This window comes from Canis aureus, chromosome 29 (assembly GCF_053574225.1).
Source record: "Canis aureus isolate CA01 chromosome 29, VMU_Caureus_v.1.0, whole genome shotgun sequence".
Classification (NCBI taxonomy): domain Eukaryota; kingdom Metazoa; phylum Chordata; class Mammalia; order Carnivora; family Canidae; genus Canis; species Canis aureus.
The window spans coordinates 28,738,421-28,751,037 of record NC_135639.1 but is presented as its reverse complement, the minus strand read 5'-3'; the positions used below and the strand labels follow the sequence as shown (position 1 = coordinate 28,751,037).

The 12,617-nt window shown below is 40.2% G+C and overlaps 1 protein-coding gene across 1 annotated transcript in view; it reads left to right on the top strand.

The window, feature by feature from the left end:
- Window positions 1-12,316, top strand: part of ENTPD7 (ectonucleoside triphosphate diphosphohydrolase 7) — a 40,011-nt gene extending 27,695 nt beyond the window's left edge. The window contains exons 10-13 of the mRNA XM_077878019.1: window positions 1,877-2,201; window positions 3,789-3,874; window positions 5,459-5,620; window positions 7,196-12,316. Of these exons, the coding sequence (XP_077734145.1) occupies window positions 1,877-2,201; window positions 3,789-3,874; window positions 5,459-5,620; window positions 7,196-7,427 (805 nt within the window). The 3' untranslated portion in view covers window positions 7,428-12,316. The remainder of the gene's footprint in view (window positions 1-1,876; window positions 2,202-3,788; window positions 3,875-5,458; window positions 5,621-7,195) is intronic.
- Window positions 12,317-12,617: the final 301 nt, after the last annotated feature.

Sequence of the window (12,617 nt, the reverse complement as noted above, 5' to 3'; positions counted from 1 at the left end):
ATAGTGTCCTGTTTCAGAAATGGTATCATAGAGTAAGTAAGATTAAATTCTTTTTTGTTTTTTTAAGTTTTTGTTTTGTTTTGGTTTTTGTTTTTAATTTATTTGACAGAGAGAGCACAAGCAGGGGGAGTGGCAGCAGAGGGGGAGGGATAAGCAAGCTCCTCGCTGCTAAGGGAGTTTTTATGAATCTCAACTACCAAAAGTTCACAGTATTTTGGGAGAATCCTGTTATCCCAGATGATTAATGAATACGTTAAAATCAGTGTGTTTGCATTGGGAAAATACTCTTACATCTGTACTCCTGTTGCTCAGGCTGTGGGCACTGCAGCATCTGAAGAACAGTTATGAGAGTTTCACACCAATTTTGTTAGCTGCTGTGCTTCTTTTTCCATTTCCTTCCTTTGTTGTTCTGCTACCCTTTTCTCTTTGTCTGCCATTTTCTGCCTCAGAACTTGCCAGGCTGCATCATCATCCTCTCATGTATTGGTATTTTCTTGCCATGTACCCAAATTCCTAATTCAGAAGACTTATTCTTCATCTCATATAGCTGCTAATCTAGAGAAACCTGTGCTTTCTGGGATGTCAAAATGTAACGGTTCTTTCTTCTTCTTCCTTCTTCCTCCTTCCTCCTTCCTCCTTCCTCCTTCCTCCTTCCTCCTTCTTCCTTCTTCCTTCTTCCTTCTTCTTCCTTCTCCTTCCTCCTCCTCCTTCTCCCTCCTCCTCCTCCTTCTCCCTCCTCCTTCTCCTTCTCCCTCCTCCTTCTCCCTCCTCCTTCTCCTTCTCCCTCCTCCTCCTCCTTTCTTCTTCTTTCTTTTAAGAGAGAGTGAGCAGGGGTTGGGTAGGAGTAGAGGGAGAGAGAGAATCTCAAGCAGGCTCCATGCCAGTGCAGAGCCTGTTGCAGGGCTTGATTCTATGACCCTGAGATCATGACCTGAGCTGAAATCAACAGTCGGATGCTCAACCAACTGAGCCATCCAGGTGCCCCTGGTTCTTTCATCTTAATATTTTCTGAGGTGTTTTTTTTTTTTTTTAAATAGTTGATATCACATCCTTAAAATAGGTTCCAGTCATTTCAAAGCATTCTGTGGTGTTGCCACATTTCTACTACACCCTTCAGTCTTTACCCTCGTGGGGACTTCATCCCAGGAAGTCCTCTCTTCAACGTATGTGTCTTTAGGAACTGGTGCATAATAACCTGTGGTTGGCAACATTTTTGGTCTTCACTTAATGTCTATTCTTGGCCAGGTCTGTATTTCATCTCTTTAGGAATGGGAATATTGTTGCTGGGCAAGTGCTGACTTGAAACAGCCAGAACCATGTGGTGGCCACAGTGGGGATGAAAATCTGCACTGTCCCTCCCATCCCCAGGAGGGGGCAGGCATGTCTTCCTTCCTGTTGCCAGAAGTTGTCACTGAACCACTGACATGGTCCCCTCTTCAGGAGCCTCCCCTGGGCCTTCCCTCTTTACCTCCTCCCAGGTGTTTTGTTAAACATTAGAACTGTACTCAGTGTGGTGATATCTTGGTACTTTAAAGAGGCCAGTGGGAATGAAGACTAGATGGAGACAGCAGATTAACATTTCCAGTTTCACTCTACATTGGGAGATATACACGTGGACTAAAAGGTTGAACAAAATTTGATCATTGCCATATCTCCCCTCCCTTTTCTTCTTTCTTTCAACTAAACTGGATTTGCTTAAGGTAAATGTTGATGCGTTATGACTACATGATAAAACTCCAGTCTTGTTTCTAGGGATGCCATGTAAAACAAGGTATCTGTGAAGTGCATTCTTGGGCCAGCTTCTTAAGCTAGGTGTTTCTTAGAAGAGGTTGAGTACATTAGTGATGTGTTTTGTTTGTTTTTGTCATTGTGACAGGTTGCTGGGCCAAAAGACGGGTCTGAGTCCGGACAATCCATTTCTGGATCCCTGCCTGCCTGTGGGCCTCACAGATGTGGTAGAGAGGAACAGCCAGGTGCTACATGTGCGAGGAAAAGGAGACTGGGCATCTTGCGGTGCAATGCTGAGCCCCCTACTGGCTCGCTCCAATACCAGCCAGGCTTCGCTGAATGGCATCTACCAGTCGCCAATTGACTTCAACAACAGCGAGTTCTACGGTTTCTCTGAATTTTTTTACTGTACAGAGGATGTGTTACGCATCGGTGGCCGATATCATGGGCCAACATTTGCCAAAGCTGCTCAGGTAAATTGTTTATAATAAAGATACCTCATGCCAGCAGCAGCCATTTGTTGGATGTCTGACTTTGTGCCAGATGCTGTGCAAAGAGCTTTGCATGCCTGATCTCTCTGGATTCTTCACAGGGGCCCCATGAGCCCTCATTTTATAGATGAAAAAGTGGACTCAGAAGTTAAGGAAACCGCTGTGCCATACTGTCTTTAAATTCATTAAGCTTAGGTTTCCATGCACGTCCTGATCACCCAAATTATCACCCAAGTCCAAAATTGTTGTGTTAGCTAATGGTTTTTCCTCCAGTTTTCCCATAATCATGTTTAATGTTTGTGGCCAAGAGTGTCATCCCTAGATATTTTTCCCCTTACTGAGTATTCTCAATTGTATTGTGCTTTTGGAGATGATGTCTCACAGGTGGGCAAGTGTACTTTCATTTTCTTGGTTTGGGTTATTAGGAGGCCAGAATGGTGTATAGGGTCACTTGGAATATTAGAAAGATGTTGGGAAAAGCAATGTCAATGGAAGTATTAAGACCAAAATACAGAAGAGATAAAAATTCATTTAGAGCATATATACAACATTAATAGCTTATGGGCTTAAATCATTAGTTACCTGAACAAGTAAAGTTTAGCTAGCTTTCTATACCTCCTCCTTTTTTAAAAAAAGATTTATTTATTTGTTTTAGAGAGAGAGAGAGAGCGAGAGCAGGTAAGCAGAGGGAGGGGCAGAGAGAAAGGGAGAGTATAGCTCTTTTATTATTTTTTTTAAAGATTTTATTTATTTGAGGAAGAGTGCACATTTGCACATGAGTTGGGAGAGGTGTATAGGGGGAGGAAGAGAGAGAGAATATCAAGCAGACTCCACACTGAGCAGGGTGCCCAACTCGGGGCAGGATCCCACCACTAGAGAATGAAAGTAATGAATGAAATGTGAGCATTTATGTCATCTAACACACTCTATGTATGTGTATATGTATGTATGTACATGTATGTACATGTATGTACACGTGCATGTATATCTGGTTATTGTCTGTCTCACCACGAGAATGTGAGCTTCATGAGGGCAGAAAGTTTGGTCTGTTTTGTTCACTGCTAGATCTCCCTGGCACCTAGAGTGGTACCTGGCACAAAGCAGACATTCAGGAAATGTTAGTTTACTGATCAAACCAAAAGGAATGATTCCTCTAGGGAGAACGACAATATGGAGACTGGCCAGTAGTAGAAGTTTGACCACTCTGTACCATCTGCGTTACCTGCTCATGTTAGTCTTACATAGAGCAGAATGAGGCTCCCTTTGGCTTTGGTGTTGCTATTCCTGGTTCTAACCTTATCTCTGTCTGAAGCCAAAGAGGCTCAGGAGCCATACTAGGCTGGCTTTGTATTGGACTTGAGTTGATGGGAATAAAAAGGAGACCCTTAGCAGCCTGGATTTTGGCACTTGCGTTGCACAGTGTCCAGTGAATGAATATGGTGCTCCCATTTTCCTTTGTCAACTAGTAGCCCCACAAGTTAACTTTAGACAGGGAGCAGCTGTGATGGTAGGGAAGTTAAGAGTTTGGCTTTCATTTTGTGTTGCACCATTTCTGTGCAATTGTTCCAGGATTACTGTGGCATGGCTTGGCCAGTACTAACTCAGAGATTCAAGAATGGCCTCTTTTCATCACATGCAGATGAGCATCGACTCAAGTAAGTGACTTCCTTTTCTCCCCTGGATGTGCCCTGAAAACGTAGATGGCAGATTATAATGAGGGAGAGAGAGCAAGTAAGAGTACAGGTGGGATCTTATATTGAAAGAGAATTTGATTATTTTAGATTTTGGCTTTCTGAGCAATAGGGGCCAAAATAGCAAGCCTAGTTTAACAAAGCCGAGGAAAACCAGAGTTACCAAAAGATATGAGTGGCTTGAAATCAAAAGTGGTGGGCTTTCTTAATTAAAATATGGAACATGCAGAAAAGTAGAAAGAAAAGTAACACAAACCTCACCCAAGCTTCAGCAAATGCCAATATTTTGCCAGTTTGGTTCATCAGTCCTTCCATTTTGTAAACATTTGTAAAATATTTTATTTTATTTTATTTTTTTAAAACAATTTTATTTATTTATTCATGAGAGGCACACAGAAAGAGAGAGGCAGAGACAAAGGCGGAGGGAGAAGCAGGCTCCATGCAGGAAGCCTGATGTGGGACTTGATCCCAGGACTCCAGGATCACACCCTGGGCCGAAGGCAGGTGCTAAACTGCTGAGCCACCCAGGGATCCCCATTTGTAAAATATTTTAAACATAAAAATAAAACAGTATCGTGAGCTCCCGTGTACCTGTTACTCTGCTTCTCTACCAATGGTTATCAGTTTCTGCCCAATCTTGTTGCATTGATTTTCCCACCCTTCTATTCCCCTCCTACTGCAGCTGGGTTATTTTGAAGCAAATCCCAGACATCATGTACATACACTTGTAGGTATCTCAGCAGGGTCCTAGAAGATAAGGACTCAAGAAAAGAAAAAGGGGGCACCTGGTGGCTTAGTTGGTTAAGCGGCTCCTGATTTTGGCTCAGGTCATGATCTCAGGGTTGTGAGATTGAGCCCCACATCGGGCTCTGCGCTGGGCGTGGACCCTGCTTGAGATTCTCTTCCTTTCCATCTGCCTCTACCCCTGCCCTCTTAAAAAAAAAAGAAAAAGAAAACACAGTCACAATATCATTACTGCATGAAGGTGTTCTTCACTTTTGTGGTAAACATCAAGATAAAGTAGGCTCAGGTTTGGCTCCACCTAGAGGGGAGGAAGGTGAAGTGTAAAGAGAAATGTTGACCTCCAGTGAGAATATAATAGACAAGGGAGGGAGAGCACATTGTCTATGACCATCTTCCTACTCCCAGTTCAACAGATGAATCAGAAAGTGAAGAACATGTGAGAATTTAGCAAATTTTGTGTGCTGACACGTTTCATGAAGGACATTCCAGAATTATGAGGCAACTGAGGAGATAGATCCTAATGGTCATCTGGGTCAATACTGCCTTAATGAGAACATTTGTGCATTCTCACAATTGTAAAGTTTCCTTTCCCTCTCCATCTTGGTGACCAATAATACTACTGTAAATTTATGTGGGTTTTTTTTGTGGTTCACAGGGTATTAATATGTTGAAGTACTATGTAAATTTAAAGAAGTCATAAACTGCATTTATTACGTTGGTATATCAAAAAAAATAGAAAAAATTAGCATTAGAATTCTCTTTTTTCCTTCTTCTTCTTTAAAAAAATATTATTTTATCACACAGATATCAGTGTTTTAAATCGGCTTGGATGTACCAAGTCCTGCATGAAGGATTCCACTTTCCCTATGACTACCCACACCTGCAGACAGCCCAGCTGGTATATGACCGAGAGGTTCAGTGGACACTGGGAGCCATTCTGTATAAAACACGATTCTTACCACTCAGGTAAAGTGGACTGACCTGGCATCTTGAGATCAGAGGATGTAGGTTGGTGTCTCAGAATAGGTTTCTTAAGTGACCTCTCTCCCTCAACAAAGCATTCAAACTAAGTCCCTCTATTACTACCCCATGAAATATTATTTCTACCCAGGCATGTTGAAACAGAAAGAAGGCTTGAGAATTTAATCAGGAGTTTGTTCTTTAGCTTTGCAATTTCAGGAATTCAGTTTTATTTGTTCACCCATAATAAATCAGTCTTTACTTAACCAGTTCTAAGATACTGAGTGATAAACTAAAATGTCATTCTTAGGTTCCTGTAGAAAGCATCTGACTAGAGAAATGGGATAGGCTGTGTTATAGTCATTCTAGAGATCATATAATTGATTTAGAAGGCTTTCTGGGGGGCAGAATTAGAACAAAGCACATGAGATGCACTTAGGGGGGTATTGTCATCAAGCTGTGATAGCCTGATGTCTTGCTCTATGGACCATAAGATAGTTGGAATAATTTTTAGGTTCTTTCTACCCTGGATTATTTCAGATAAACTAAAATGAATTTTTAATCTTTGCTGCCTGTTTCCATAAACTCAGAAGACAGGCAGCTGATAGAAGTGAAAGAAGTGGGGAGCTACAGAGTATGCGCTCCAGATGAAGCTGACTACTGTGCAGAAATGCTGTTCCAGCATCTGCCAGTTCTCATTTATCAGGACAAGCCAGAAATCCATACTTTATAGGCAGTCTTTCAATTTGGAGATTCACATTTTAAGAAAATACTGCAGGTCAAGCAAAACAAAGATGCATCTGGTATCTGGAGCAAAGAGCAGCTTCTGTTCTGAGCAGGCAGCCTACTGCTCTTTGGCTTACAGATCTCATTTTTTTCCAGATTACAATCCTGTTGATCAGGTGACAGCTTTCTCTCCATATATTCTAAATCCTTAGGAAGCACAGTCAATTTTTTAAAAGATTCAGATACAGTCTGATTTCTTGTTTGGATTTAGAGATCACTATTCTTGTTAGTACTGTATTTACAAATTGTATGTATGTATTTACAGAAAGGTATGGGGTCACTGTTAAAACTAAGGTTATAGATGATCAGCCTTATCTTACTATTCATTTTTTTGCCTTCTGATTTTGTCCCCAGATTCTGGAAAATGTAGGCCTATGACGCTCCCTCTGTAGGCCCTGGCAAAGAAAATACAGGATGAATCACATAGCAGTGCTAGGGCTGGAGACATTCTTTAGCTTTGCTTGCCCTGTGAAGCTGGTATCCTAGTACATTTGCATGAATAGAATGAATGGTATAACACCACTGGCCTTTTTGTTTTTAATTTTATTCATTTATTATTGAGAGATAGAGAGTGAGAGAGAAAGGTACAGACATAGGCAGAGGGAGGAGCAGGCTCCATGCAGCTCCATGCAGGGAGCCTGACATGGGACTTGATCCCGGGTCTCCAGGATCACACCCTGGGCTGAAGACAGGCGCTAAACCGCTGAGCCACCCGGGCTGCCCCCACTGGCCTTTTAAGTCAGCCTATTTCTCTTTGAAATTAACATTACTTTCTACCTTCAAACTCTTTCCTAGGGATCTACGGCAAGAAGGTGTCCGGCAGGCCCATGGTAGCTGGTTCCGTCTCTCCTTTGTCTACAACCACTATCTCTTCTTCGCCTGTATCCTGGTGGTGCTACTGGCCATCATACTGTATCTTCTGCGGCTACGCCGAATTCACCACCGACAAACTCGAACCTCAGCTCCATTGGACTTGCTATGGATCGAGGAGGTGGTACCCATGATTGGGGTACAGGTGGGGCCTTGAGGCCAGACAAGGACTTGGGAAGCTCCTGTACCCCACAGTTGCTGCCCATTGAATTCCACCATTTTCTTGTACTGGCCTCAGATGCTGCTTTGCCTGACCTTAGGATATTTGGCCTTGGAATTTCTACCTTAATATCTACTTTAATTCCTTTTCAATATCCAGGTCCTCTTCTCTGAGAGAAGCTGTAATTTAGTCTGTGAAGAGCTAAATAATGAGAGTTTGGTGCTAACAAAGAGGACCAACCTTAGTCCAGTTGAAGCATGCTTCTACTCCTTTATCTGAGAGGTCTAGTGTGTTCCTGGCATCTAGACTTTTCTCCCCTTGCTAAAGCATGAAATTTGGCATTGGGTAAACTGGAAGCTTGGTTATAACCAAACTTGGAGCATCTGATACAAAGCTGAAGACATTCCAGCAAGTGCAGCAGCCCCTTCTTTCTCTGTAACAGAGATAATCATTTACATGGAGATCCACACCCTTTAGTAGGGAATCCAAGATATTTGCATTTCAGTGGAACATATAGGAACTTCCACGCAACCAAAATAACATAGTTTCTTTGCTTACTTGACAAAGAAGCCATTATGAGTGTGGCCCAAGATCCCTGATGTGTTGCTGAAGTTAATTAATTAGTATGTGATTTTAAAAGGTTAGAAACCCTTCTAAATGAATGGTCAAAGACTAATGATATCTTATGTGATACCTGGTATGCCCAGGATAGAAAATGTTTCTGTGTCTATGCTTCACTGGCTGTTTGGGCATTAATTTTTCTTTTTGAGCCTTAAGTGTACTTGTGGGTGGAGAAACTGATGCGATTGGAGATCTGGATTTGTCTGGTTTTAAGTTACTGTCTGTAGGCCTATTTCAATGAGCCTCTTTACAGCAAAATTCAAAAGGGGTTCATTTATTTCACTAAGATCAATATATAGTTCAGAAAGGGGTGTATTTGGATTGTTTTTAAAAGAAGGAAAGAACAGCATCAGGAGAGTGGGCAAAGGCAATAAAATCCAAGCTCTTACTTTTTCGGAGAAATAGAAATTTTCTCAATTTGACCCATGGAATGTCTGAAAAGAAGCAAATTCTAAACTTAGGAATAAATAGATAAATCTGCTAACAAGCCACCTGGCAAATTTCAGAACTTTTATTAAGAGATTGCTCCATCACAGACAGCATTCCCATTAATGAGGAGAGAAGAAAAGCCATATGATTACATTTTCATCCACTACCTTGCAGGAGCTTTGTTCCTCCTCTACATGTAGCCTTTAAATTGCACCTTCCCCCATGGGATCTTTTTCACTTTATCCTGTCCTACATGTAGCCTCCGATGTCCTTCCCAAGAATTGCTTCCAGATTTGAAGTAGCTTTCTTTTCTTTTTTGTCACTTTATTTTTAGGGTTAGATGAGTACAGTAAATGATCCCTGACTGTAATGGGGGAGAAAAGTAGAATTCTTAAACCATAAATAACATAGTGTGAGCAGAAAGAAATTAAATGCTTCATAAAACAAAGAAAAATAAATCAAGATCCTCCTGGAAATAAACTGAGATGAAAACTCTCTGTTAGTTGGTAGGTGAAAAGATGATGAGTCTAAATTGTTTTCAAAACAGATAAAAATGGATCTAGCAAAGAGTCTTCTAGTTTTCTCTGGAACTATTTTTACTTTCATTAGGGCTTTGTGTCACAGCAGTTTCCTTTCATCTTTAAGACTTCTAAATTGCCTTGATTTTGACTTCTTCTCTTTGGGTCTCTGTGAGTGAGCCCTCACCTTGAGTGCTGCTTAGAAATAATGTCAGAACATGTTTTTTTGCTAGCCAGTGCCTCCCCAGGTACTCTTTTTCCCTCATCTTGGTTTTCTCATGAGATCTTCTCAGTGATCTGGTCAAAAGCTACCTAATTAGCTAATAGTGATGACATTTGTGTGCTGGAAATGAAGCTGCAGCAGGGAGGTGGTGAGGAGTCCAGTTTGAAAACTCTTTATTAATGAAATTATTCTTCCTCCTGGTTCTAAAAATGGTAGCTGCCATCTATTAAGCATTTATTGTGTGCCATACACTCTTCAGAATTTTATGTATATTATTTAATCATTATGACAGCCTTTTTCAGATGAATATTACTTTTTGTGTTTTTATAATTGAGAAGCCCAGGATATCATACGCTTATCCTTTTTTTCAATGTAAATGTATTATTCTTAATTTATTTTAATTAGCTTTTAACTTTTTGTTTAGTGTATTATATCCTATTTATTATTTTCATATTATAGGACCTAGGCTTGTCTTTGTTACCACGAGTATGACTTTTCAGAGTTCTATGGTATAAACATAAGAAGGACATGTTTTTATCATACCCCTCAGAAAAACTGAGTATTTGCTATTGGTATTGGTTCCTGTGCCTCTTTCATTGTTCTCAATTAATCATTTTAAATGAAATCTCATTAGGTAGAAACAGAAGCCACTTATTCTTGGAAGGCCAATTACTTATATGTATTGCTTTCTCATGATCATCCTGTGAATAGAATTGATCCATCTTGTCTTTTAGCCCTTAGTCTTTAAAGATTTCTTAAGATCTGTGTTTGTATTTCTGCATTTTCAGTGGTTTTCCTGTGAAGATAATTACAGTTTCATTAAAGTCACATCCCAGAAGTTCCTCTGAGTCTTACCAACTAGTCTTCTATGAATAATAATTTTTTTTTTTTTTATGATAGTCACAGAGAGAGAGAGAGAGAGAGAGAGAGAGGCAGAGACTTAGGCAGAGGGAGAAGCAGGCTCCATGCACCGGGAGCCCGATGTGGGATTTGATCCCGGGTCTCCAGGATCGTGCCCTGGGCCAAAGGCAGGCGCTAAACTGCTGTGCCACCCAGGGATCCCCAATAAATCTGAATAGTTTTAGTACTTCTTATCCTTACTGCAAATGTCAAAATCAGAGTCAGTGGCTGATAGGGGATAATGCTTTATTAGTCTTACGATGGCACAAGTCATCACTTTTCTCTGAATTCTTGTTACTAGAACATAATGAAAATATGTATAATATCCACATTTATGGCATTACATTGACTTAAGTTGCAGTTAACTCTAGGCCAAATTATACCATCTTTGTTTCTGTACCTTAACTCCTTGGATTGATTTTTGTTGGTTTAGGGAATTTAGTCACTTTCCAACAACCTTATCTTCATCTTTCATGTTATCCAAAGTATTCCACCTCTCCTCCCCTCAGCCTGACAGCTTTCTTTAACTTCATAGGCATTGGGCAATGATTATTAAAATCTGGTTATTGAGTCTGTCATGCACTTGCTCAGCTAATCTTTTCAGATATTAGCATTTAGTATCACATGCATATTTGTTGTCATTGTTAAGGTATAGTTGACATATAATATCATATTAGTTTCAGGTGTACAACACAATGACTTGATATTTGTGTACACTGCAAAATGATCACCACAGTGAGTCTAGTTTCCCCGTCACCATATAAAGTTATGTAACATGCAATGTGGTGTTATTGACTCTAGTCACCATGCTGAACATTACATCCCATGACATGACTTATTTATGACTGGAGTTTATACCTCTTGACCCTTCTCTGTCTTGCTCAACCTCCCTGCTACCCCCATTCTGGCAACCACCTATTTGTTCTCTGCATCTATGAGTTTTTTTTCTTTTGTTTTAGATTCCACATATAAATGAAACCATATGGCTGTCTTTCTCTAGTTCATTTAGCATAATACCCACAGGGTCCATCCACATCACAAATGGCAAGATTTCATTCTTTTTCATGGCTGAGTAGTATTTCTCTATGTGTGTTTGTGAGGGGTGTACATCTTTATCCATTCATCCATCAGTGGACACTTTGGTTGTTTTCTTATTTTGGCTATTGTGAATGCTGCAGTGAACATAGCATATATCTTTTTAAATTAATGCTTTCATTTTCTTCAGCTAAATACCCAGAAGCAGACTTGCTGGGTCACATGGTAGTTCCATTTTTAGTTTTTTGAGGAACCTTCATACTGTTTTCCATTATGGCTACACCAATTTACATTCCCAATAGTGCACAATAGTTCCCTTTTCTCTATATCCTCATCAACACTTATTTCTTTTTGATAATAGCCATCCTGACAAATGCAAGACGATATATCTCATGGTTTTGAGTTGTATTTCTCTGGTGATTCCTGATGCTCAGCATCTTTTCATGTGCCTGTTGGCCATCTGTATGTCTTCTTTGGAAAAATGTCTGTTCAGGTCCTCTGCTTATTTTAAAATCAGATTGCTTGTGTTTTGTTATTGAGTTGTAGGAGTTCTTTTTATAATTTGGATGTTAACCCCTTACCAGATTTATGATTTGCAATATATTTTCCCATTCGGTATGTTGCCTTTTTGTTAATGGATTCCTTTGCCATGCAGAAGCTTTTTAGTTTGATATAGTTTCATTGTTTATTTTGGTTTTTATTGCCATTGCCTTTGGAGTCAGATCTAAAAAAATACAGCCAAGAGTGATGTCAAGAAGCTTATTGCATATGTTCTCTTCTAGGAGCTTTATGGTTTCTGGTCTTATATTCAAGTCTTTAATCCATTTTGAGTTAATTTTTGTGTATGGTATAAGATAATGGTCCAGTTTCATTCTTTTCCATGTGGCTGTTCAGTTTTCCCAACACCATTTATTGAAGAGACTGTCCTTTCCCCATTGTGTGTTCCTGCCTCCTTTGTTGTAAATTGAGTCAATCATATATGCAAGGGTTTATTTCTGGGCTCTCTTCTGTTCTATTGATCTGTGTGTCTGTTTTTATGCCAATACCATACTGTTGATTACTATAGCTTTGTAATATAGTTTGAAATCAGGGAGCATGATGCCTTCACATCCATATTTACATTTTTGAAATAAAATAACTTCTCACTGGTATTATCTAAATAGATGGCTCTTTCTAATCCTTTTCCCATGCTTTTGTTTTGCTTTCTGTCAGGAGTGAGACAAGTGGGTGGTATGATATAGGGGAAAGAACACTGGTGTCACAAACAGCAGACTTGGATTCTCGTCCTGGCTGTGTCATTAACTAGCTCTGGTACTCCAGGCAGGTCACTTGCCCTCTCTGGTGCATTTCTCATTTGCAAAACAAGGTGGCTGGACAAGATGCTCTGACCTTAGTTCCAAAGGGAGAACCATTGGCCTGAAGAACTAAAGGTGAGAGCACAATAGGAAAGTGATAGTTTCA